General features: G+C 41.8%; 2 protein-coding genes across 6 annotated transcripts; one reads left to right on the forward strand and one right to left on the reverse strand.

Annotated features, from left to right (window-relative positions):
* Positions 1-6,428: 6,428 nt before the first annotated feature.
* LOC121460846 (nucleolar protein of 40 kDa-like) lies at positions 6,429-8,019 on the reverse strand. 3 transcript variants are annotated; one of them, XM_041671490.1, is made up of 2 exons: positions 7,761-8,019; positions 6,429-7,702 (listed from the first exon to the last, which is right to left on the reverse strand). In XM_041671490.1, the coding sequence occupies exon 2, from the start codon at positions 7,680-7,682 to the stop codon at positions 7,107-7,109; it is 576 nt and encodes a 191-aa protein (XP_041527424.1). In that variant the 5' UTR covers positions 7,683-7,702; positions 7,761-8,019; the 3' UTR covers positions 6,429-7,106. The 3 variants fall into 3 exon arrangements, with proteins under 3 accessions (XP_041527424.1, XP_041527422.1, XP_041527423.1); XM_041671489.1 differs by having other exon boundaries at positions 6,765-7,118; positions 7,182-8,019; XM_041671488.1 differs by having other exon boundaries at positions 6,435-8,019.
* Positions 8,020-10,213: 2,194 nt separating this feature from the next.
* Positions 10,214-25,679, forward strand: Ccni (cyclin I). Of its 3 annotated transcripts, none has more exons than XM_041671222.1 (7): positions 10,219-10,694; positions 13,725-13,882; positions 18,522-18,650; positions 18,974-19,048; positions 19,854-19,994; positions 20,256-20,486; positions 24,179-25,679. In XM_041671222.1, exons 2-7 carry the CDS (start codon positions 13,769-13,771, stop codon positions 24,620-24,622), a joined length of 1,134 nt encoding a protein of 377 aa, XP_041527156.1. In that variant the 5' UTR covers positions 10,219-10,694; positions 13,725-13,768; the 3' UTR covers positions 24,623-25,679. The 3 variants fall into 3 exon arrangements, with proteins under 3 accessions (XP_041527157.1, XP_041527156.1, XP_041527155.1); XM_041671221.1 differs by lacking the exon at positions 10,219-10,694 and adding an exon at positions 11,416-11,482; XM_041671223.1 differs by lacking the exon at positions 13,725-13,882 and having other exon boundaries at positions 10,214-10,694.
* Positions 25,680-26,660: the final 981 nt, after the last annotated feature.

Here is a 26,660-nt window from a genome sequence, read left to right on the forward strand (position 1 = left end):
GTAGGTAATTGGTAGAGTGCATACCTAGTATGGACAAGGTCCTGGCTTTGATTCCCCTAGAGTAGAGGAGGAGATACTTCTAGACAGGAAAACATTCGACTGCAGAATAAAGTATAAAATGAAGGGCATTCAAAACTATGGGATTTTTGGCTACACAGAAAGGGATTCATTTCCTGGTCTTACTATGTATTATATACTTTTGTTAATTTAATTTATATAGCTTTAATGTATTATTCTGTTGATGTATATCCACTTTTTGATAATTGATCAAAATATGACTGAGGTTATACTTTTTCAGGGTCAGCAAAGGGATACCTCTGCACAGTGGATTGAAATCAGATTTAAAAACAATGACGTATTGTCTCCAACTAGCTCTGCTTTACTTTCTCCATCTCACTGCTCCCAGCAAGGATGAATTCCAAAGGAACTAGGACGGAAGTACTGTGCCAGCCAGAGCACCAACTGCTGGCTGTCGCTTTAAAAAGTTCACTTATAAGAGACGGGTATTACATTAGTATGTGGTAGAATTTGCTAATGTCCTTTCATATCTCTACACTACTAATAAAGAGGAACTCAAGTCTAGCTAGACTGCAGAGTCAATAGAATGTACGCACAAGAGCAATGGGCGCAACTTCTGTATCAAGTCTATCTAGACTGCAGAGTCAACAGAATGTACGCACAAGAGCAATGGACGCAACTTCTGTATCAAGTCTAGCTAGACTGCAGAGTCAATAGAATGTACGCACAAGAGCAATGGACGCAACTTCTGTATCAAGTCTAGCTAGACTGCAGAGTCAATAGAATGTACGCACAAGAGCAATGGACGCAACTTCTGTATCAAGTCTAGCTAGACTGCAGAGTCAATAGAATGTACACAGAAGGGCGATGTACACAGCTTCTGTATAATGGGCTTCATTCACTCTTTTCTCTGCTAGTGAGCTAGAGTGAGGATGTGCTGGAAGAGCAATTTGGGGTCATAAAAATGAAGCCAACTCCCTGAAAAAGACAAAACAACAAGGTGGAGGAGCTCCATGCTGTTACTGAGCCATCCTTTGAAGGTCTTTGTATTTGTGTTTTTTGCTGATAACTGAGTACGAATCCTAAATAACAGCTACTGGACCCAGGTCAGCATGACAGAGAAGGTTCTCTTCACATATATTCTGAACCTAACAGAAATTTATGAGAAGAGTACAGAACAGGGAGATAATGGATACACCACTGGATAGTGAACTTAGATCAGGGGTAGGTAATAAAAGTCGTAAGAGGCGAGTGTCTACTAGCTTAAGTGAGATCCTATTTTAAAAAAATGTGACGGTGCATGACTTTGATCCCAGCACTCAGGAGGCATAGGCAGGTGATCTCTGAGTTCTAGGTCAGCTTGGTCTACAGAGAGTTCCAGGACAACCAGGACTACACAGAGAAACCTTGTCTCAGGAAAAGAAAATAAGAAAGAAAGAAAAAGACTGTCCTTAAGTAGACGCCTGATGTGGCAAGAGGAATGAGTTTGAGTTCAATGAAAGAAGAGATTTGAGGAGATGCACAAAACAGTTGACAAGAAGCGGTTTCTTAGCGGTGATTGTATTTTGACTTTTTCTTTGAAGAAGTCATTGAGAAAGGGGTTTTCAGAAACAAACTCTATTAAAGCTTAAAAGCTGAAAATCTAGTTTTCAGGGATCAGGAAATCTGAGAGCTTGGTGCCAGCTGGACAGCATTCTTGGCTCACAGCCAGCGCTTTTGGGTGGGGTCCTCAAAAGGCTGAGGGGTAGCATCTTTTCCATACGCATCTTATGAGGTGCTGGATGGGCCCGCTCTCTCGACAGAATTACTTTTCAAAGGCCACACTTCCAAATATCATTGCTTTCGGGATCTGGCTTTCGCATAAAAATTTGGGAGAGACAGACACATTCAGTCATCACTGTGCTACTAGAAAACCAGTAGAAATACGTGACTCTACTCTGGCCAACAGTATCTCACAGGGACCACTGGGTAATGATCAGTTGGCCTATGAGTTTTGGGGCATTTTCTCTTTTTTCTTATCTGGTTAAATTCTGGAGAATATTGACCACAAACCCAATTCAACATTGAAAAAGATTTTGCCTGCAGCAGTATGAGTCTCTGAGGGGCAAGCTCATTCAAAACGCCACAGACTTCATGGGTAACTTCATTCAAGATACAGAGATTTCTAATTTTGTTACACAGAAAATTTTCAGTAGCTCACCATTTTCCTTTAAAAATACAACCAGTATGTATTTACCAAAAAGAAAAGGGGTGTTTATGCTGTTATCTCCTCTTTATGGTCCAGCATTTAATTCATCCCAGGGTCTCATTCATAGCTGATGTTTAATAAATATTCGGATATTTGTTTATTGAATCAAGTAGGGTTAAACAGCACCAGTTTTCACTAGGAAATACGCCTTGTGAAGCTGACAGATGCCGGAACAAACCTCCAGCACACTGTATCATTCTGTGTTGAAAGAAGAAACGGCTTGGGAAGTCTTTTGTATTCTGGATCTTGAAATTGAAAGCACTTAAGTTTCCCTTTGAAAAAAGGATGCCCAATCTTGGAAGTCACAGACATGGAGACTGTACTGGAAAAGCATAATTTCATTAGCTTGTTGGCATACAACACTGAATGACGTTGTTCTGGCAAGAGAGCTGCGTTCTGGGAACCTCTTCTTCCCTGCAGTTCCTCTGCAGGTCCTTCTCAGGAAGTAAGCTTAGGAGGAAAAAAAGCAAACAGCAGATCATAAAAGTCCCGTGTGCTGTGAGGAGCCGGAAGTTGCAAGGGCTGCTGAGGGACAGTTTTCCTGATTGGACAGGCCCACTGAACACATGAACTTAACAGCATCTGCGGCTGCATGCATGAAACCTGAGAAAGATCAAGGCCGTTAAGATTCCAACGTGGATTTGGGGAGGAGCTCACAAAACTGTCTGCACCCTGAGGGGCAGTTAGCAGCTAACGGCTGCTGGGAGACGGATGCGTCAGTTTTCCTCAGGTAGCTTGCCCCGCTCCAGTGAATGGTCTTCTACCCATGCACCTTCAGCACTAATTCTACTCAGCGATTAAAGAAAAAAGTATTTGAAGCTGGGAGAAAGATCTGGTGGGAGGGGATATGGGGTAGGTGTGAGTAAAATATGTTATGAAACTCTCAAATATCTATCTCAAATAAATATATCCTTTGAAAAATAATACTGGGGCTGGAGAAATGTCTCAGGGGTTAAAACCTCCTCTTGTTCTTCTAGAGGACCCAAGTTTGGTTCCTGGGACCCACATCAGGTGACTCACATTTGTCTCTAACTTCAGCCCCAGGGATACAGTGAGCTCTTCTGGCCTCTTTGAGTACCCACATACATAGTGCGTGTATGTGCACACACACACACACACACACACACACACACACACACACATACATAAAAATACAATCTAAAAAACTTTAAAAATACTACTACTAACATATCTTTTTTTTCATGCAGATAAGTAAGATCCGGTTTCTGCAATCTTAGTTAAACCTTCTAGATTGAGGAACATGGTATATGAGGAACGTGGGAACACCTGTCAAACGCAGTCTGTTCTAAACCTGCTCAGTGGTACTCTGGGAGGAAAAAAAACTGACTTGGCATCCAAATCAGTCTTTTAATATTCATTACCTAATATATGGATGCTGTAACTTTCTGAATTACAGAGGTCAAGTTTCTGTGGCCCAATAAAAATGGAACAGGGGCCATCTCCAAAACACATGGTAGAGAATATCTGATATTTGGGGAAGAGGAGAGCTTCTCTTGCATAAAGATCGATTCATCTCACTACATATCTCCTGATTTTATTTTCTTCCCTCAATATCCAACATTATCTTCAAGTATTCAGGAAGCAATTTAGATTCTGGAATAACATTATCTTATAGAGTAGGGGATTTGACAATGTGTGTATAAATATGTGTGTGTGTGTGTGTGTGTGTGTGTGTGTATAATTTTTTCCTTCAAAATCCAAGTGGTTATTAACACAGATAGGAGTGCTTTTCAATGCTGAGGATTAGATGTTGGTCTCCCACATGCTAGGCAGCTGCTCTACCCTGATACACCCTGAAGACTTTTTATATTTGCTTTGAGATAGGGTTTCACTAAGTTGTCAGGCAGACCTTGAGCTTATGATCATTCTGCCTCAGTTTCCTGTGTCTGTGAAGGCCAGAAGAGAAGATCAGATCTCCTGGAAGCAGAGTTACAGCTGGTTGCACTGACAACGAAAGCCCAACTCTCGGCAAGAATAGTCGATGCCCTTAACCACTGAGCCATGTCTCCAGCCCTCCTTACGGCATCATATTTCATTCTGGTTGACTCTCCACCTCTTCCCCAGCAGTTTGATTTTGACACCTCCTCCACACCCTCCTTTCCATTTCATAGGCATTAAAAGATCTTTATGTTATTTGTTTAATGGGTGCTTCCTCTTTCCTGACGTCATAGTAGTTGGCTTGGGAAGTTTACTGGTACATTCTGTCTCTGGACAGTTGGGTGGAAACAGCAGGTGAATGGATGGAACTAGAAAAAATCACCCTGAGTGAGGTAATTCGGACCCAGAATGACAAATATGAAAAATATGTATTCAATTATATATGAATTTTATCCATTAAGATAAGTGATTGCAATGGTATCCATGGTTTCTCTTCTTCTCACTCTTTCTCCTATATGATGGTACCTTCATAAACTGTCTCATGAAAACTTCATGTAAAAAGCTCATTCAAGACAAAGGAGACAGGGAATCCCAGTCATTCAAGGTTAAAAGGCTTGCACTACGAAAATCAGCACGAAGCTTCCTCAGGAAGACGGTAATCAATTCATCTCAAGATCCAGCTATACCACTCTTGACCATATACCCAAAGGATGTCTCATCCTACCACAGAGGTACTTGTTCAACCATGGTCACTGCTGCTCCATTCATAATAGCCAAATATTGGAAACATCCTTGATTTCCCTCAACAAATGAATAGATAAAAGAAAATGTGGTACATTTACACAATAGAATATTATTCAGCTGTTACAAAAATGAAATCATGAAATTCACAGGTGAATGGATGGAACTAGAAAAAAATCACCCTGAGTGAGGTAATTCGGACCCAGAATGACAAATATGAAAAATATGTATTCAATTATATATGTATATTATCCATTATGTCAATAATAACCAAGCTACAATCCATAGAACCACAGAGATTAGATACAGAGTAACAGATGGGGGGCTAAGAAGACAGACAGATCTCCCTAGTAAATGGAAATAGGACAGATGGGGGGACTGGAACAAGATGATCAAGCGGGGTGTGGGAGAGAAGAGGATGACAAGGGAGGGAATATGAAGAGAAACAGCTAAAATTAGGGGCCATTTGAGAGGTAGTATGGAAACAATACCGTAGAATCGTCCTACAAAATATACATGCATGAAGGTTATCTAAATGAAATTGCAAAATAATGGGAGAGACAGAGCCCCATTTAGGCATCTCCTGTCACCAAATGAAGCTTCAGATCTCTCCCCTAAGGGAACCCTAGAGAAAAGGAGGTGGAAGTCACGGAAAAGCCAGAACAGAGAGGAAACAAAGGTCTCTGGAGCAACAGGGTCAATGTGTACACAGAACCTCTGCGACCGAGGCAGCATGCACAGGTCCGCACCAGACGGGGGCTCTTAGAGCTGAAAAGAGAAGCGGACATATGGACACATGTTCCAGCCCCAACCCAGAGCTACCTCCAATTGACCACCACTTGCAAATGCAAATTTAAGTTTTCTCCAAAGAAGTCTTAATGGGGAAACACACTAGTCTTCAGGGTAAGCCGCATGCCCAGATCTTTTCTTCTTTATTTTATATATATTCTCTCTCTCTCTCCTTTGTATGTATGTTATGGCTTCCAGTTTTATGTTTTTTTTTTTTTCTTTTTTGGTTTTTCGAGACAGGGTTTCTCTGTGGCTGTGGAGCCTGTCCTGGAACTAGCTCTGTAGACCAGGCTGGTCTCGAACTCACAGAGATCCGCCTGCCTCTGCCTCCCGAGTGCTGGGATTAAAGGCGTGCGCCACCATCGCCCGGCCAGTTTTATGTTTTTATGGGATTCCTGAGTGTGCAAATGAGTCTGCCTCTGTTTCCTGTGCCTTTGCTTGGGTTCTTTTCTGTTTGTTTTGTCATATTCAGATACGTTAGTTTTTGTTGAATATTATTATTATTATTATTATTATTATTTTGCTGGGTGGTGATGGTGCACACCTTTAATCCCAGAATTTAGAATGCAGACAGGCCTCTGTGAGTTCGAGGCCAGTCTGGTCTACAGAGAGAATTCTAGGACAGGCTCCAAAGCTACAGCGAAACCCTGTCTCGAAAAACAAAAACAAAAAAAGCTGTGACTTTGTGACTTCTAGTGGCCTTGGTTTCTTTCCAGGGTCTTGGATGACATATTAAGTGTATTCTGTGAACTAGTGTGCTAAGTCTGTAGGTAACTCAGGAAGGAATATAGGAATAAGGCCTTCTGGAAAGTTTAAAACCAAACACATTTCCATTTATGCCAGGAATTTAAGCAGAGACCTGAAATGGAAGAGTCACTCACACAGTGATGGACAGAAAGCAGAGCAATGACCTTGGCTTCAGAGCACTGGTTGAGCAGTCGCTGCACACAGCCTTCACTTTGAGCACAGGCCCAAGTTGAGGGAATGGAGCCGGGGAACACTTCTCCCTCCTGCTACCAACAGAGGCTGCAGAGTCCACCCACAACTGGTCCCAAATAGCAGGCAGACGGGCCGCTCACCCACAACAGCCAGGCTCATCTCCACAGTAGCACCTGTGGCTCTAGCTTGGACTCCTGCAAAGAAACCAGCTCTGGTAGTGGCAGCCGGGGACGGTACTAGAACCTTCTGCTGAATGAGAAAATTGTGTACAAGAATGCAATGGCTGCAGGGGTCACTTGCAAAGGGATCAGAAGCAATAAGGAAAAAACATTTTGGGAGCTTCCCTCTAGCTTCTCAAGCTGGTTGCTGCACGAGAAGCCATCTGAGACCACAGGGACAAAGTCAGAGGCCATATTCTCACTACTGAGTCTTTCCAGGAGCAGGGCTGCTGGAGCCACAGCCCAGTCCACCCTCATTCCTTATGCTTCTTATGCTTCTTCTTCTTCTTTTTCTTTGTAGCCTTGCTGTCTTTAGATGCATGCCCTGCCTTCTTGCCCATATCACTCTCAGAGTCAGAGCTGTCACAGTCAGATGACTTCCTGTCTCTGTGTTTCTTTTTCTTCTTTTCCTTCTTTCTTTTCCTGGAAGAATTCTTTGTGGGATCAGGCTTCTCAATTCCTTCTTCCTTTGCCTCTTCTTTTTCCTCTTCCTCCTCAGGGATCAGAGAACACTTGGTTCCACCTGGCTGCATGAAGCAGTCTTTTGCGAAGTGGCCTTTGCAGCCACACTTCTTGCAGGTAGTGTTCAGGACAGCCTCAAGGGCGATCTTCTGCCCGGTGTAATCCTGGAAGGAGCGTCTCCGCCTTTCTTCTTGTTCAATGATAACGTTGTTGGGATCGAGGTCTTTCCCAGTTCCTTGGTTGACAACTTTCATGGAGAGGGACACTTTTATTCTATCATTTTTCATCTCTCGGCCAATGAGCTTCACCCACACTTTCTCTCCAACATCTACTATCTCAGAAAGCTTGTCCACTAGGCAGGATGACATGTGAGTTCGATGAACCAGACCTTGCTTCCGACAGCCTGGGATTTTGATAAAGGCTCCATAGTCTGTCACCATAGCAACCTCTCCTTGAAAAATAGTATAGAGTGCAGGCAAGTTTTCCATGGTCTCAGGCCTTCCTGAATTCATCCTTAATATTCTACGGCTTCTCCATTTCTCTTCTGCTAAAGCTAATTCAAACGTCTCCGCGCCGGCTCCTAGCCCGGCAGCCGCAGCCTGTTGAATATTATTTTATTGGTATCCCTTAGTCTGTTTGTTTTCTTTTTCTTTCTTTCCTTCCGCCCTCCCCCTTTTCGAGACAGGGTTTCTCTGTGTAGCTCTGGCTGTCTTGAAACTCACTGTGTAAACCAGGCTGGACTTGAACTCACAGAGATCCACCTGCCTGAAGTAGTCACATACCCTTAAGGCAGGCTGTTGCTACCCTAACAAAAGGTCAGGATGCTGTTCTGCTCCTTTCTTTGTAATTTGGAGGATGCCTTAAAAGAAGTGCTAAGTCAGCCTATGTGACAGAGCTAGATACTGACCAGGAAGACGGACAGAAAGCCCAGGCAGTTGTGGACGAGACTAAAAGCCATTCACCTGGTTACCTTGGAGACAGAATGCTAATGATTTCCCCCTCGGGTTATGTTTTGATATATAAGGCTGTTTGGAGAATAAAGAGAGAAATTCTTCAGCACATGAACTCAGGATTTCATGAGGGATCTCTGAGAATCTCCCTCCCGATAAAACCATGTGAGTTGTGTATTTATTCCTGCACCTCCATGCCGGACGGGAGAGAGATAGTTTATGTTGGGGTTTGGTCCAGAGAGATAATTTAGTGTCTGAGCTGACACCGGACCCCAATGGGTCATATAAAATAAAAACCAGGTAACAATACAGAATAAGCCTGAGGTGGAGACGTGCAGGGGACACATATAACCTACTTGAAATCCTTCCAGCGCTTCCTATTCACCTGTCTCCCGTGGACTCTTCCTCTCTGGCCTCAGCCTTCTCCCAGTCGAGTCTCAGAGGAAGATGAGCCTTTGCACACGTTGCTTCCTTTGCTCGGACTTTCCTTTGCCCAGTGGTTTCAAGTCTCTTCTTAGTCACTTCTACAAAGAAACCTTCACGGAGCCCAACCAGCTAAGGGTGTTTCCAAAGCAGCCTGTAATTTTCCATCTTGACACTTCTGCTACTGGCGCCCGTTTATCCAGCCAGTTGTCAGATCTTCTCAATATAACACAGAGAGGCAGCGTAAAACAAAGGCTACGAGATTCCTGACATCTATGACCTTCTGTTCTAGGGAGGGGATGGCTGTACAGTACGACAGTGTACTAGGCCTTTTCCAAGCGTGATAATTAGTTCCCTGGCTATTCACTGTGCTTAAACTGCACACTCCTTGAAGGCAGGGGCCCGTCTCTGTCTTCAAGCTAATCCCAGTTTTGTAAGAATCTGGTCCACATTTTTTTTCAGTGATGTAAAATGAGTACGTGACTATATAAATGGTTGAGTTCCAGTTTTCCCCTTTCCCAAAGCTATTTGCTAAGACTATTTGCTTGTCTTATAAATGGAGCGTTAGCAAATAGGACCATTTATAAGACAAGCAAAATCTACCGACTGGAGTAAAAAGGACTCCAAGTTAATAAAACACATCTCACATTCGTTAATTACCTAGCGATAAAATGAACCCTGATAAAATAGGATAAAACAGGATCCGTTTTATCACTAGGAATAAAACTTCCTAGACATACTGGTTGGTGACTAGAATCTTGGCACAATGCCAAGGCGTCGGTCGGTAGCGAAATCTACTGTTTTAAAAAGTGGCCTTAAGTACCCAGGATATGATCCTCTTAGTTTTTCTGATTTCTAAAGTGCTTCAGAGTCTCCCAACACCCACAGACCAGTAAAAAGCCACACGCCCATCATCGTCAATATGAAGGGTACAACAGAATTTTTTTTTTTTTGGCGAAGTAGTAGAGAATGTGATCTTTACACAAAATATCACCAGCCCCGTTCAGGAAGTTCGCTTAGGAGTTCTAGAGACAAGCAGGGTTGGAAAGTACCGGGAGACTCTAATCTGGATTTAGGCGCTCGCCCAGAAACCCTTCCCTGAGGCGAGCGCCCAGGGACGGCTTTCTTTACAGACGCGCATGCGCAGCACACTCTCCGGCTGCTGCACGCCTCCTCGGCTAACCAAGCCGTTACGTCACCGCACGGAAGAAGAAGGGTTCTTCCGCTCCCTAAGATCAACGAGTCCGCACACCTTTCCTTCTCTTTGTGCACACCAAACGCACTTCCTCCTATCTCACCCATGCCAGCTCCTTCCATAGATCTTCTCCAGAGGTTCAGCTTTGCTCAAAGTCTTCTATGCGTCCGTGGGACACCGGAAGTTGCAGGGAGAACCCTGGTGTTGTTTACAGCCGCGCGCGGACGAGATTAGTCCGCGAGGGCGGAGCTAGGCGGCCGGCGCCTTTTGCTCGCCCCTCCCTCCCCAGTCTTCCCCGCGAGCGGACGCGCCAGCGCCTCTGTCTCGCTTTTTCTTATTTTCTCCCCCTTTCCCCTTTTCTTTTCTTTTTTTCCCCCTTCCCCCCCTTCCACCATTTCCCCTCGGAGGCGCTTCCCCCGGGCAGGGGCAGAGCCGGCCTCACCCCGCGCCTCTCCCCGGCCCCCGCCGCCCTATGGCGAGAGGGCGCCCCCTCCTCACCCGGGCACCAGCGGCGGCGGTCGGAGGAGCGGGACCGGCGGCGGCGGCCTCGGGCCCAGGGTCATCATGGAATTAGTTCGCTGACTGACCCTTCGGCCGCAGCCGTGCGTCCCGCCCGAGTGCCCGCGCCCGCCGGCCCGGTTCGCCCTCTTCTCCCTCCTCAGTCGGCCCGGCCCTTGGTCCCGCGCGCCCCGCTGCCGCGCGCCGAGGATCATGAGGTGGTAACGGGTCCCCGGATGACCCCGCGTCACCACTGTGAGGCCTACAGCTCTGCCGGGGAGGAGGAGGAGGAGGAGGAAGAGGAGGAGAAGAAGGTGAGGGCGGCGGCGCGGCCGCCGTGCGCGCCACCGGAGGGGGAGCTCGCGGGGGCGCGCGCCGCTCCTCTAGGACCGGTCCTTCTGTGGGCCTTACCTGGGCACCTTGGGGGACGCTCCCCTACCCCGCCACCTCTGGCCGTGCAGGGTGGGATTCCTTTCAGCCCGGTGTTTCTGTCCCCCAAGTAACTTGTAGCCACAGTGCGTTATCGACTGGGGTGCCAGTTAACAGACTCCGCGAGCCAGGCTAATAAAGAAGCGGACACACCCCCCGCCCTTCGGGACTACCGATCCCGCGGGGCCGCACGAAGATAATATAACGGGGCAGAGCAGAGTGAATGCCAAGCAAATAGTGTACCCCCACCCCGCGGTAATGCGGGAGGATTACGTTACCTAGGGCTTGGGTTGGTGGAGGATACTAGAAGGCGTCGTAAAGGACAGAAAAATGCCGAATTTTTAAAGAGCTCAGTGCCCTCTGCTACCGGCTCCACCGCAGATCTTTTAGACAGAAGCTGAACATTGTGGTAAAGTAGCGGGAAGTGTCAGGTAGATGGGTCAACTGGAGATTGTAGAATAGCAAAGTAAAATACTTCTACTTCACCCTCACCGAGGAGCCATTGAGCATTTGAACAGCAGCTCGTATAGCTAGCAAGTCTCAGGACAGCGAGGGCTACCTTAGTGAGACCCTGCCTTTTTTTTTTTTTTTAGGAGGGAGGGGTCAAGATTAGAAGCGAAGAGTTTGTTCTGATCGTGTACTTCTTTAGAAATGAAGAGCATTCAACTTACCAGTATGTGCTTGTTCATCTTTAAATGGAGGATTATCTAGGTCAAAATAGCTGCCCATCGCGGTTTGATTTATAAGCACCTGACAAGTGTAAGCTGCTATTTATTGGGCACGGTGCTAAATTCTGGAAACTGTTAGTGGTCAAGAATCTCGTGATTAGTTGAAAAAGCAGTGGTCGTAGTTAAATGCAAAGGTAGGATTATGTCCAGGCGCTGGTAAAGGAAGGTGGGGTGTGCCTGCACAAATCCAAAACGTGATGCTAATAGATTGAGAGCAAATTTAGCGGGAGGAATTGGAGCTGCAGAAGGCTCTGCAAGTCGGATGAACAGTGGATGACATGAATCACCCATGACCCAGTATTTCTGGTGGATAACAGATAAGATAATCCCTGTTCAGAAAAGGAAGAACTGGACTCCAACAGTCCGCACAGGGTTAATAATAGAGTTGGTGTTGTGATTGCCTTAGTAGGAGTGCAAAAATGCCTTTTCCGAATTATACTCATTTTTTGTCTTTGTATGTGGCACATATTAGGACCATTTATTCCTAAGGCTCAGTATCTCCTATGAGTAGGAGTATTCTCTTAGAGTTACAGTACAGTTTTAAATTTTAGTAAATTAGTTTTGATGCATATAGACTAACTTATAGTCAACATTCCATTTATCTCCTTAATCTAGTAGTGTCATTTAAAATATACCTTTTCGGGGGCTGGAGAGATGGCTCAGAGGTTAAGAGCATTGCCTGCTCTTCCAAAGGTCCTGAGTTCAATTCCCAGCAACCACGTGGTGGCTCACAACCATCTGTAATGGGGTCTGGTGCCCTCTTATGGCCTGCAGGCATACACACAGACAGAATATTGTATACATAATAAATAAATAAAAAATATTTAAAAAAAAATAAAATATACCTTTTCTTACTCAGTACAGGAGCCAGTTCAGTTAGAAGTACATTTAAACTGTACCTCTTTATACTAATTCTCAATTGAGTTCGTTGTTTCTCCTTTTCATCACATTGCTCCAGTAATTAAATGATTATCTGAAAAGCCCAGGCTGACCTTAAAGTTGCAATGTAGCTAAGGATGACTTTGAACTTCTCATCCTCCTGTCTCTATCTCCCAAGTTTGCAAGTGTGCACCACCAGACCTGGTTTATAGTTTGGGCTTTGTTTTTGTTTTATGTTTAAGGAAATATTCTCTTTTCTTTGTTCTTTGTTTTTGTTTGTTTTGAGGCAGGGTTTGTCCGTAGCTTCGGAACCTGTCCTGGAACTAGCTCTTGTGGACCTGGCTGGTCTTTAACTCACAGAGATTCGCCTGCCTCTGCCTCCCAAGCACTGGGATTAAAGGTGTGTGCCACCACTACCTGCCATTTTTGTTTTCTTTTTCTAAGACCAGGTCTTGGGCTGGAGAGATGGCTCAGAGGTTAAGAGCACTGCCTGCTCTTCCAAAGGTCCTGAGTTCAATTCCCAGCAACCACATGATGGCTCACAACCATCTGTAATAGGGTCTGGTGCCCTCTTTTGGCCTGCAGGCATAGACACAGACAGAATTTGTATACATAATAAATAAATAAATATTAAAAAAAAAAAGACCAGGTCTTGCTGTACAGCACAGGTCCTCGGAAGTGCTGAGAGTACATTCACCACCACACGTGATTTAGGCTGTTTTTTTAGGTGGACGTTAAGCAGATGATTTGGAATATTTTAATATAGGCATTTTTAGGAATTAAACTTCCCCTTAATGCCCACAGCTTTCTTTGTATCTTGTAAGTTTTCTGTCTTTATTTTTCACTCGTCTAAAAATATTTTCTGTTTTTCACTTGATAACATCTGAACATTTTACTGAAGGCCTTAATTACACATAGGATAACAATCCCTTAAATCAGTCTTGTTCCCCTTTACATAACTTAAAATGGTTAATGTAATATTTAATATGTTTAAATGATAAATAAAAGGAATGGCCCTTAGTAGTTTTACTTTATTTTTAGGGAGAAGGTTTGGGACAACTATTGCTAAGAATTTCAAATAAAAAGTCGGTGGTTTTAGAATTTCAGATTTAAAGTGAGGATGTTTTATATAATATTACTGCTAGCTTAAACATGTGGCATTTTAAAGAGCTATAAAATCCTATACTGCCTCATAACATTCTTATTTTGTTTTATAAATTATTTAATAAATGCTAACATTTATAAATGTGTATATTGTACTTATTCTGTAATTAAGCAATGAACATTATTTATATTTGATTTTACTAGGTAGCCACATCAAGCTGGGTGACAGGCAGATCCAAAGGGATATCATGAAGTTTCCAGGACCTTTGGAAAACCAGAGATTGTCATTCCTATTGGAAAGGGCAATCTCCAGGGAAGCCCAGATGTGGAAGGTCAATGTGCCGAAAATGAGTACAAATCAGGTAATTTCTCTTAAAACAAGTGTTTTATTAGAAATGCATTATCCTAATGCTTCATGGGGAATATTTGTATTATTACAGATGTTCTCAGCTGGGTGGGGGGGCCTACTTACAATCCTAGCACTTAAGACAAGTTCAAGGTCAGTGTTAGTTGGAGGCTCGCCTGAGCTACACGAGACCTTGCAAAGACAAGGAAAAAACATTCTTTAAGAAGATGGTGGCGCGCGCCTTTAATCCCAGCACTTTGGAGGCAGAGGCAGGAGTTCGAGAGCAGCCTGGTCTACAGAGCTAGTTCCAGGACAGGCTCCAAAGCCACAGAGAAACCCTGTCTCGAAAAAAAAGAAAAGAAAAGAAACATCTTTCTGAATAAAGTAAGATAAAACTTTTGATTTACGTGAGTTACTGGTAATTACATGCATTCATTTTTCTTGTAGACTAATTCAGTAGTAAGCTGTTTCTAGAGGGACATCTTTACCTCTTTGTCAGTATTTATAAGGAGTTGAAGTGAGTTATTAAGGTCATGGCAGTGTTGTAAGTCTTTAAGAAATAGTAAGGTGAACTCTTTGCTATTGTCTATACACTTCTCCTTCAGACATTTTTGTACTTTAATCATATTCTGGTAGTTAGTAACTAAAAGTTTAGGTAATTCTGATCTATTTAGTCTCCAAGTAGTTCGTGTAAACCTGTGTTTCAGCTGTCCTTAGCATAAATCCTGCTTTTGGAACCATATAATCAGATGGCCTTTGATTCCTTAGTGTTCAAAAATTCTAATAAAAACCACTTTAAAGTTTGTAACAGGACTTTTTTTTTTTTGCAATCGAAAGCACTTTAGCAAAAATAAATGCAGACTATCTGAAAAGGTCACTGTTTTCAATTTTTCCCTAAATTTATTTAATGCAACTATAAAAAACTTCAACTATTCTATAGAACTTTTCTGTAAGTACCAAGAACACATAATAGACCACTACTTAAATAAATTATAAAGAAGCCATAATTTATTTATTTAAATTCTCAGAGATCTTTAGGAAACAGAGCTAGATTTTATTAGTAGCACCATGGGGCTCTTAAAATACAGGAAATTGTGTAATTAAGGACCTTGCCAACTGATAGTTAATTCAGTTCCTAACTGTAAGGCTGTGCTGATGTCCTCTCACCTAAAGAAGCCATAGCTCTAGACAGTGGTGTTTTGTCAAAGGTTTGATCCAACTCCACATTATTGATAGCCTGATCTAGGCTCTAGGTGTAGTTCTGTTGTTGGACTGCTTGTCTAGCCTACGTGAAGCCCTGGGTTTAGTACCCAGCACTGCATAAACCAGGTGTGGTGGTGCATACCTGTAATTCCAGTAGTGGAAGCAGGGGAATCATCCTTGGGTACATAGCAAGTTTGAGGTGAGCCTGGACTTCATGAGACCCTGTCTTTTAAAGAAAAAAATTTTCACTCCATTTTTCTGTCAAACTGGCAAAAGTCTGCAGGACATAAATTTATCTGCTACTCTATGCAATAAGAATGTTCAGGCTGACAGCTTTATTTTCAAAACTGCCTTAAGTTCTTTATTTTTTTGATTATAGAATTGTAGGATTGATTCTCTGGGCAACAGTCCCTGGTTCTCTACCCACCTTATTCTTGTTTGCTCTTCAGCAGAGCTTAACTATGTTACTGCCTTGAGTTTGAAATCATTTCTATCCTCCATAGCAAAGTCCACGGGCTTAAACATCAAAATTCCTGTATTTTGTAGCACAGAGGACTCCCTCACCTCATTTTTTAAAATTATTTATTTATTATGTATGCAGTGTTCTGTCTGCATGTATACCTGCCCACCAGAAGAGGGCACCAGGTCTCATAGATGATTGTGAGCCTCCATGTGGTTGCTGGGAATTGAGCTCACGACCTCTGGAAGAGCAGCCAGTGCTTGTAACCTCTGAGCTATCTCTTCAGCCCCTCACCTCATTTTTTTTTTAAATATTTATTTATTTATTATGTATACAATATTCTGTCTGTGTGTATGTCTGCAGTTCAGAAGAGGGCACCAGACCTCATTCCAGATGGTTGTGAGCCACCATGTGGTTGCCGTGAATTGAACTCAGGACCTTTGGAAGAGCAGGCAATGCTCTTAACCACTGAGCCATCCCTCCAGCCCCCCTCACCTCATTTTTTTAAGATATGAGTTAGTTGCTGTTTCTTCTAAGATTTATTATACTCCCACACAGGGCCAGGTGTCCCTAGAGCACCATATGTAACTCTGGCTTAATACCATTTAATAGTCTGCTTAGCTATAAGACTTACGTAACTTTCACTCACTTACCAACTTTGTAGTGAGTTGTGAATAAAACATATTGTAAATTATTAGTATTTTTGTTCATAATTGTGATGTTGTTCCTAAAGGGTTGACCAGAAGGTAGGTGTATATAGAGATATATTTTAGATAGACATTCTTCATGTCTTTCAAAGATCTACAGAGTTACTTCAGGTCAAAGATACAGAGAACCTGTCTCAAAAAGCAAAAAGTTAAAAGTAAAAATAAACGAAATAGAGGTTAAAACAAAGGTGTACAAAGATGGAAAATAAACAGAGAATTTTGATACTGTATGCTATTGTGCTCTCTTTGAATTGTTTGAATGCTGAGGAAAGAGCAAAAGCTACTAAAAGATATTTGTTTATAAATGCTTCTGAACTAATCCAACATAGATATTTTGAATTTGGATCTAAGGATATGATACTTTGGAAAGGAGTTTCTTATTTTGTTTTCACAGAAAATGTAATAAGGGCGGCGGGGCTGCATCCCTGGCACCCCAGCCGCCTGCTCGGCTAGCTTATGCCCCGAAATAACAACACACAAACTGTATTCATTTAAACACTGCTTGGCCCATTCTCTTCTAGGCTAATTCTCACATATTAATTTAGCCCATTTCTAATCATCTGTGTGTAGCACCCCAAGGTGCGCTTACCGGGGAGATTCTAGCCTATGTCCATCCTGGGTCGGAGCTTCATAGCGTGCGTCTGCCCAGGAGCCAGGAGCATGGCGTCTCTCTGAGGCGTCTGCTCCCGAGAGGAGAGATGTGGAGTCTGACCTCACTTCCTCTTCCTCCCAGCGTTCTGTTGTTTACTCCTCCCACCTATCCTCTAACCAATAAAATGGGCCAAGGCAGTTCCTTTATTAGCCAATGACCTTCCTCCATCAGGTGTATGTTAATTCTCCACTAAAAATAGCAATTATAACTGAGTTTGGAGCTAGATGTAAGAATTATACAAGTGTGTTAGTTGGTTTGGTAATGTAGAAGAACACTTTGCCGTCTCAAAAGTGACAGCAGGTGGAGGAGGATTAGAATGAGAGGAGTCGGCGATGCAGTGGCACGGACTTGAATGAGCAAGTCATGCCTAGTAAAACTAGAGGAAGCGAACAACAATAACGTAGTTCTAGCTGTGATTCTTACTTGAGGAGCTGCACTCTACAGAGACCATCATTGAATATTTTAATAGATGTTAGGTAATTTTGTAGGATAAAAGAATTAGCTTAGGTTGACAGCAGTCAGGTAAATAAAGTATTTTCATTGTACTGTACTTCATAAAGAAAGATGAGTTAGCATAAGTCAGGGCTTGACTGTATTTTGTAGGATGATCCTTTATTGGAAACACTATTCCAGTTTGGTACTTCATTGTGTTTACATGGCAGTTTGTGGTATATGAGGGGCTGGGACATATGGCTCTGTTGGTAAAGTTTGTCTCCTCATATGAAGCCCTAGAATCCCAAGAATTACATAAACTCGGTGTGGTGGTGCACATCTGTGTCCCCGCACTTGAGAGGTGGATCTGAACTGTAAGGTCACCCTCAACTACACCGTGAGCTTGAGATATACCTGGGCTAATCTGGTCCTGTAAGTAGTCCTCAAAAGGACTACTTAGCATCAGGAGTACATTGATTGTTTAGTAGTGACTGAAACTCAAATAAAAGTAAAATAATCCCTACTGTTTTAAAGTGTATTTAACCTTTTAAAACATAGACCTTTACTCAGAAGTTCAAAATAGTATTTAGGGAAATTAAGATGATTGTTTTGTTTTTAGTGAATTAATCCTTCTGCTTGATAGTCCATTTATATTTCCTAAGATAAGCTAATGAGTGGTATTTCCTCACTCAGAAAGAGTTGAGAAAATTCAAAATTATCAATTGGTAATAATTTACCCAAATTTTAAAATGTTGTGTTTCCTGAATATCTGAACTTAATTCAATCTGTAGATACTTGGTGAAATGAATTGTGAAGATTTTAATAAAGTAAATTATAATGTTAAATATGATATAGTATATAAAATTTTCATCTATCTCAATTTTGAATGACCTTAAAACATTTTAACTTATTAGTGCATTTTCTCTTGTATTTCCTAATGTTTAAAAATATGTTACATTTATTAATTTTGTGTATGGGCATTTGTGTGCCACAGCACATGTTGGAGATTAGAGGACAACTGTGGGAGTTGATTCTCTCACTGTGCAAATCTCACTGATTGAACTCAGGTCATCAAGCTTGGCAGCAAATGCCTTTACCTGCTGAGCTGTTTGTTCAGCCCTATGTTTAGAGAACTCTAAATGTACACCTAATGATAACTGAAACCTTATGATCTTTTATTTTTTTAATTATTCCCTTATAGAATGTTTCTCCATCCCAGAGAGATGAAGTAATTCAATGGTTGGCCAAACTCAAATACCAGTTCAACCTTTACCCAGAAACATTTGCTCTGGCAAGCAGTCTTTTGGACAGGTTTTTAGCTACAGTAAAAGTAAGTATTGTAAGATACACTCAGGCATAGCTTCTGTTCAAGGACGACTTCCACGTTAAACCATAGGTCACTAGTAAACATGCTGTCGTGGCAGATGGAGAGATCTTGCGAGGACAGTATTTGTTTTGTTTTAAAATTTTGGAAATGACTCAGGTTTGGAGCTTTACATAGTATTTAACAAAAAAGAAACTTATTTTTGTGCCTAGGAAGATGTAAACTGGGGGAACTGTGAGCTAAATGTATATTTCAGTTTTAAAAACAGTTAGCAAAGCCTCAGCTCAGTATGATCACTAATGTTGCTCTTCTTCTTTTCGAAATTCTAGGCTCATCCAAAATATTTGAATTGTATTGCAATCAGCTGTTTTTTTCTAGCTGCTAAGACTGTTGAAGAAGATGAGGTAATGAATCCTTCTAAGATTTATTCTTTATGTTTTGATAGGTCTTGCTTGGAGGTTTTTTTTCATTTATTGTTACTGAAACCTTTTTTGCTATGAGAGGAAAGGTTGGGAGCCAAGGAATGCCACAAAAAATGTCATATAAGAGTTTTATTGGGAATGACACAGAGGGTGGCTGCCTCTGCTGTGAAGAAACACAGCAAAGAACTAAGGAGGCAGGTTTATATAGGAGGAGGGCTTCCTGGGGTAGCTCAAAATTGGTGGGACTCTGTGGCCTGATCTTGGTCTTTTTTCTCTGTAGGACGGAGCTTGGCCACCTCTGTCTGGTCTCAAGGGACTGGACAAAGCCATTAGAGTAGTCTGGGAGCAGGGCCTGACCACTTGTGCTTCTAGGGGTGTAAAATGAATACTGTCTTATAATCTGCAGTTTCAGTTAAGTGTTTAGATGTGTTGTCCCTCTAAAATGCTTGCTTTAGAACATCAGCTATCTTTTTGAAATTTATTTTAATTTTATGTATATTAGTGTTTTGCCTGAATGTATGTATGTGTACTGTATGCATGTGTGCCTGGTGAACACAGGTCAGAAAAGGGCATTGGATTCCCTAGGAGTTAATACAGTTGTGGGTTGCCGTGTAGATATGGGGAATTGAACTTGGGTTCAGAAAGAACAGCCACTACTCTTAACCACCAAGCCACCTCTCTAGTTCTTTTTTTTTTTTTAATTTTTTTTCTATTACTTTACATTTTATTTGTCAGAACAAATACTGAAAATGAGTTCATTTGTTTCCTGTTCCTTTTGCTTGGATAGAAAATTCCAGCACTAAAGGTATTGGCAAGAGACAGTTTTTGTGGCTGTTCCTCATCTGAGATTTTGAGAATGGAGAGAATTATTCTGGATAAGTTGAATTGGGATCTTCACACAGCCACACCATTGGATTTTCTTCACATTGTAAGTATATCCAGAATGTTTAGTTCTTACTATGAACACACAGTCTTGGTCCAGTAACTTGGACAGAGGTTACCTGTTGATGTATTTTGTATGGATTTGGAGAAAACTTTGAAATTAGTCAAGGAAAAATTAGATTCTGAAAATATATCAAATCACTGAATTACAAACTTTATAGTGCGTGAGAAGTTATTTCTATGTATACTTAGATATTTTCCTTAAATAACAATTTTGTGGTTTTTCTTCTCACCCCCCCCCCCGCAGTTCCATGCCATTGCGGTGTCAACTAGGCCTCAGTTACTTTTCAGTTTACCCAAATTGAGCCCGTCTCAACATCTGGCATTCCTGACCAAGCAACTACTTCACTGTATGGCCTGCAACCAACTTCTGCAGTTCAAAGGATCCATGCTTGCTCTGGCCATGGTTAGTCTGGAAATGGAGAAACTCATTCCCGATTGGCTTCCTCTTACGATTGAACTGCTTCAGAAAGCACAGGTAGCTACCAGCTTCACTTACGTTCTTCACACTTTTTGTTTCCTTAATGGAACTGAGAGGGTACTGTATGGTTTTAAAAGAAAACTAAGAGGGATTGGCGATTTAGCTCAGTGGTAGAAAAGGCCCTGGGTTCAGTTCTCACTCAGCTTAAAAAAATACCAGTTTGTAACTGGCATTTTCAAATGGTTTCAAATATTAACTACCTCAGTATACTGAAAAGTTTAGATAAGGAAAATTCTGTTCAGATGTGTAAAGTAATAGTGCTGTGTGTTAGTAGCTTTCTAAAAGCCTTGTTCTGTTCATGCCACTTGAGAATTCAGGTTTATATTTGCACATTGGTATCCATAGAGACTGATGAATTTTTCCCTTCTCTAGTACACAGCTCAGAGATGGTGATTTTCTTCATGGTATTCTGCCTACATATATTCTAGGGGGCATCAAATCTCATTACAGATGGTTGTGAGCCCCCATGTGGTTGCTGGGAATTGAACTCAGGACCTCTGGAAGAACAGTCAGTGCTCTTAACCTCTGAGCCACCTCTCCAGCCTCGAGATGGTGATTTTCTTTGTATATGTTCTGGGGCTCAAAGAAATTCATTTAAACTTGTCTTTTCCTTAACTGATTTGATAGGATCTTAGAAATCAATTTATTCATCAATTAGTTTCAGTTTGGAGAATTTGAGAGTTATTAGATGACATAGAACTTCGTGATTGTGAAGGCTAAAAAGGAGCTGGTGGTGGTTTGATTGCTGTGTATATTTTGTGAGCTATCTGATATGGGTGCTGGGATTTGAACTTGAGTCCTCTGCAAGAGCAGTATGTGCTCTTATCCACAGAGCCATCTCCAACCCTTTTTGTTTTATTAACACCCAAACCTTTATTAAAGAGTCTAGTCCAGGGCTGGAGTGGTGGCTAGTTCTGGGCATAGTTCTATCCTTGCTAAGTTCATCTGTTTTTATTTAGCTCAGAATCTAAGGTCTTTTTTTCTTTGTAAGTATCCCCTTAATGAGACCTAGACTTGAGGTTCTAGTATCAGAACCTTACATCAGATCGTGTCAGTGTTGCCCCCTCCCTTGTTCAGCAAGTATTCTGCCATTGAGTCACACCCCATCCTGCATGCATTTTGTTCTGTCTTCACTCTGCCTGTGCTCCTTCTGAACTTGGCACATATCCTCTGATTTGAAAGGCAAGCTGCCTCTTGTTCCTCACGTTCCCCCTACCCAGCCCATTCTAATGCTCCTGTGTCACTGTGCATCTCCACACTAGGATGGCCACATCTTTCTCTGTACTCCTTTATTGTAGTTGATTTATATGGCTATGCTCATGTCGTCTACTTTCTGACCTATAGGGGCCCACCCTGATTATCGTATCAGGTAGTAATTAGGTGTGAATTCTGTTGTGGTCTCTCTAGCTGCCTGCTAAGTAATGGTCAAAGTAGATGTTCTTATTTAAAACTAGAGGATTAAATAAGTCCTACCGTGGACTCCTGGTGACTCTTGAAAGGTACCTGATATTCCAACAGGTATTTTCAGTGTTTCACCCTGCTCACCACGTGTGGGTTCTCTGGGACCTATCACATGTGTCATGCTATTCTGCTCCTTTTTATTGGGAACCTATGTGATAGTGTGTTCTATTGCTACTTGACACAGACCCCTGGTCAGCTGTAATTAGTAATATTTTTGACAATGGTTACTATATTGAAATGGGGAGAGACGGTAATAAAAATGGCTAGTAAGGTTCTCAGAGCTGATAATAGATGGTTCATTTTAAATGCTTAAATTTTAAGAGAAAGATCAAGGACTTGTTTGCATCCAGAGTTGGTAATTGTAGTATATGTTCTTAAAACAAGTACACTTTACTACAAAAGCAGAAGATTGGGGCTGACTTGTTTTAAAAGGACAAATTCATATTGTGCAAGATTAGGATTTATTTTGGACAAAGTTTGTTTTGGGACCCCAATGGAAAGTAGAATTCAAATAGAGGTTATTTATTTAATGTCTAATGTCTTAACATTTTTTGATGGTCTTCACCTCTAAAAAAAATAACTCTCAGGGGCTGGAGAAATGGCTCAGTGGTTAAGAGCACTCTGGCTGCTGTTACAGAGGACCCGGGTTCACTTCCAAGCACCCACATAGCAGCTCACAACTGTCTGTAACTCTTGTTCCAGTGGACCTGATGTCCCTGGAACACAGGCATGCATACATACAGGCAAAACTTCAATGCACATAAAATGAAAATGAATCATTAAAAATAACTCATTGATCTTCATCAACAGTGTTAACATTGCTCCTTTTAAATACAGTTTCAGGATCATGACCAGTGTACAAGGGGTTAGAATATTTGTGGCACTTTTACTCTTTTCAGGATGCTAAGTGCTTGTCCATTATGATTTTCTGTCTATCTGTTCTCTTTTATATGCTGCTTGAAATGATTGGAAACCCTATTTCTTATCTGCTGTTACTAGTTTTTTAGCAGGGCCTACATCAATGTGCTAATAATTAGATCTAGTCCATATAAGCCGAGCCACCTGAGTTCAATCTCTAGAGCCTGTGGTGGAAGGGGAGAAACAGACTGACTGCACAAAGTTGTGTTGTCCTCCTTGTGTGTGCCATGGCATATGTGCCCACTCAGACATGCGCATGCATGCGTGCACACACAAGCAAAAACAAAAACTTAACAGTTAGGGACTATTAATATATCTTACCATAGTGTCTTAGGAAGTTCTTTACAAAGGGGAAGGCTAAGTGAACCAGGGGTGAATGCCACGTTTTCTGTTACGTATTCTGATAGTTTCATGTAATTCTACATGTGTATTCTTCCAGTTGATTCTTGATTAACACGGTGAATATATTTAGTGATCAGCTAATGTAACAAAATGTATTCTTTTAGTGGAATTTATTTCCCATAGGATTGCAGACAGTTCTGCTATGTAGAGCAGGCTTTGTTGGCATAAGTTAAATATGGGTAAGAAATGTGCAAAGTAAGCTGAGTGTGATGGGCACACCTGGACGCCAGCACCTGGGAGGCTAAGCAGGAGAACCAAGAGTGGTAGCCAGCCTGAGCTAGAAGAAGAACAAAAGAGACAAGGAAAGTAACTTCATAGTGCTACAAAATGTATAGGCACGGGGCTGGAGAGATAGCTCAGAGGTTAAGAGCATTGCCTGCTCTTCCAAAGGTCCTGAGTTCAATTTCCAGTAACTACATGGTGGCTCACAACCATCTGTAATGAGGTCTGGTGCCCTCTTCTGGCCTGCAGACACACACACAGAGTATTGTATACATAATAAATAAATAAAAATTAAAAAAAATGTATAGGTACAACAGGGACAACTTGATCCTCACAATTAAATGTTTAAAAAAACATTGTTTAAAAAATACTCATTTTCTGCTAAGCAAACTTCCCATCATCTTTAGTTTAATGGTTTCCATTGCTAATAGAGCAGTGAACAAAGAAAGTTTCTGTTGATGTAAGTGCCCAGCACACAGGTGCAGATTTATGCTCGAAGCATGGATATAAGCATATTTCAGAGAATGCTTGGTAGGTGGAAGAATCAATGAGTGACGTAGAAGATGTGGTAGAGAGAAAATAAAGCTCAAGGGAGAGAAGGCACAGGATGGAACAGTGGCTGGTAAAGGCAACAGTGGACTGTGTTCCTTAATGATCGACGTCGTTTTGTTTATTTCCTGGTCCAGATGGACAGCTCGCAGTTGATCCACTGTCGGGAGCTAGCAGCACATCACCTTTCTGCTCTGCAGTCTTCCCTGCCTCTAAATTCCGTTTATGTCTACCGTCCCCTCAAGCACACCCTGGTGTCCTGCGACAGAGGAGCGTTGAAATTACATCCCTCCTCTGTCTCAGGCCCAGGTTTCTCCAAGGACAACAGCAAGCCAGAAGTGCCAGTCAGAGGTACAACAGCCTTCTACCATCACCTCCCAGCTGCCAGTGGGTGCAAGCATACCTCTGCTAAACGCAAAGTGGAGGAAATGGAAGTGGATGACTTCTACGATGGCATCAAGCGGCTCTACAATGAAGATAATGCTTCAGAGAATGTGGGCTCTGTGTGCGGCACTGATTTATCAAGGCAAGAAGGGCATGCTTCTCCCTGTCCACCCTTGCAGCCTGTTTCAGTCATGTAGTTTCAGGTGTTACCTTCCGGTGCACACTAGGGCTGACAATAAAAACCAGGAAAGGCTGTAGAGAAGGGCATGAGCTTTATCAGACTGAGTGAAGTGAGCCAGGAGAAAAGAAAAACAAGTGCCCTTTTTGTTCCTTTGTGTGGCTACTTACAATTCAACATTATTTAATATAAAGGCATATGTTTATAGACTCAAGATCCAAAATATATTTAAAGGTAAAGTTCTTTGCACTATGTCAGTTCCACTTTTTTCTTTGTTAAAATAATAGTTTGCCCCATATCCAAAAAACTAAAATAAAAATCAATGTTTAAGGGGGAAAGTTGCAAAATTCAATGCTAGGAACCTTGTTTCCAGTGTCCTCGGTTTTTCTCTTGTGTTTTCTTGCCTCTCTGTTGGATACTTAATAATCTTTGTGCTTGATGTATGTGTTCTGACTCCCACTGAATAGGTAGCCCCACCTTTTTTTAAAAAAAAAAACAATTCAGTAAGCAAATTTTTGTGTGGCATCCATGTTAATCCATGGCTCAAGTTAGTTAGTTCAAAAAGGGCACTTTGAGCTATCCTCATGAATCAATGGTAACTGAAAAAGTTCTCCTTGTGTGTCTCATTTTAGTTGAAAAACAAGATGACTTTTTTTTTTACCTTTTTGCTTATCTTAAAGTTTAAAAATGGTGTGTAATTAGGACATTTTGAGCATTTTTGACATTTGTATAAAGAATTTCTTATAGTTAATATATCTGGGTGCTCACCAAAGAAACATGTATGTAACACATACTTGGATTTTTGTAACTGATCTGTTCTCGTTCTTTTAAAATGAGTAGGAGCAACTGCCTAGCTATGGGGCAGCTGTGATTGGAGTCTAACTTATAATTGAATTCAGTACCCTAGTTTATATTAAGCTGTCAGGATTTTCTTGATAAGAAGTTATTCCCCTTGTTTTTCTCTGAGTGACTTCTGCACCCTGAGCTCCCTTTACAGTCTGAAGAAGGCACTGTAGTCTGAACCATGGACTGGTGATAAAGCCTCTGGTAGCAATAAAATGTTGTCCTTAAACCTGGTTTCTGTAGGATCTTTTGTTTATTTATGGGAAGGTAAGGTTTCTGACTTCCTGGGCACTTCATTTCAACCAAGGAAAGCAGTAAAAAAAACTTGAGAGCAATCTTTGACCACAGGGTGTGCCCTTTAGTGTTTTCTTGCTGGTGGGCTGTGAACCTTACAGTTAACAACAGGTTAATGGGATGGTCTATGAGGGCGGACTCCAGCCTACATATAGATAATATTTTTAGGTCATTGATTTTAAGTTTAACAGAGCAAGAGTGTCTCCAGGTTAACATCTTTTTAGAAACTTGTGGAAGACTTAACTGCACATTTATTATGACCTTAAAAATCCAATTGGGGAAGCATTATGTGTGTAAGGATGGGAGTTGGGAGAGGTGGGGAAAAGTGAAAAAATGATTTGTGTGCAAGGGATTAGTCTCAGATATTTTTAGAAAATTCTGATTTTTAGTTTTCTTGATTCTGAATTAATGGGAGCTCCAGGTTCATAATGTTTATGATATGAATGGAGCGCCCCCCCCCCCCCCACTCAGATGGTATAAAACTTGAGTCTAAAAGTCTGCATAGCTAATCTATAATCCAGAAGCTGCAAAGTGCAAAAGCTGGGAGACAGTAGGACTTTAGCTGTTTGGTCTTCAGGTTTCTTAAGCTAATGGTAGCCTAGTGCTGGCATGCAACTGTGGTCCTACCTACTAAAGAGGCGGAAACAAGAACACTGCTTTAGTCTGGGCTCCCAGGCAGTAGTGAGATCTCATCTTGAAAACCAGTAGAGTGAGTTTGGAGTATTGTTTCCATGGGACACTGAAACAAGTGAGCTCTTGGTTTGGTTCAGTGGTTATAGTTGAAAGTTCTCCTTTCAGCTAAATCTAGTAAATATCTGGAGCCCTCAACCATCCCTCAAAACCCACTCTTCAGAACTTCAGCCTAAGACCCAAAGCAAACTAGCATTTCAGTGAAGAATATTCCTGAATTAAGAACATTT

Source organism: Microtus oregoni, unplaced genomic scaffold (assembly GCF_018167655.1).
Source record: "Microtus oregoni isolate MIOR12 unplaced genomic scaffold, Mior012 000021F_ref0000039, whole genome shotgun sequence".
Lineage (NCBI taxonomy): Eukaryota > Metazoa > Chordata > Mammalia > Rodentia > Cricetidae > Microtus > Microtus oregoni.

Excerpts from the sequence above, each read along its gene's own strand:
- LOC121460846 (XM_041671488.1), bottom strand. The coding sequence starts at position 7,826 with ATGAATTCAGGAAGGCCTGAGACCATGGAAAACTTGCCTGCACTCTAT.
- Ccni (XM_041671221.1), top strand. The coding sequence starts at position 11,461 with ATGAAGAGCATTCAACTTACCA. Across the intron at positions 11,483-13,724 it reads GAAGAGCATTCAACTTACCA|GTAGCCACATCAAGCTGGGT; the intron begins GTATGTGCTTGT and ends TGATTTTACTAG. Across the intron at positions 19,995-20,255 it reads CATTGGATTTTCTTCACATT|TTCCATGCCATTGCGGTGTC; the intron begins GTAAGTATATCC and ends CCCCCCCCGCAG.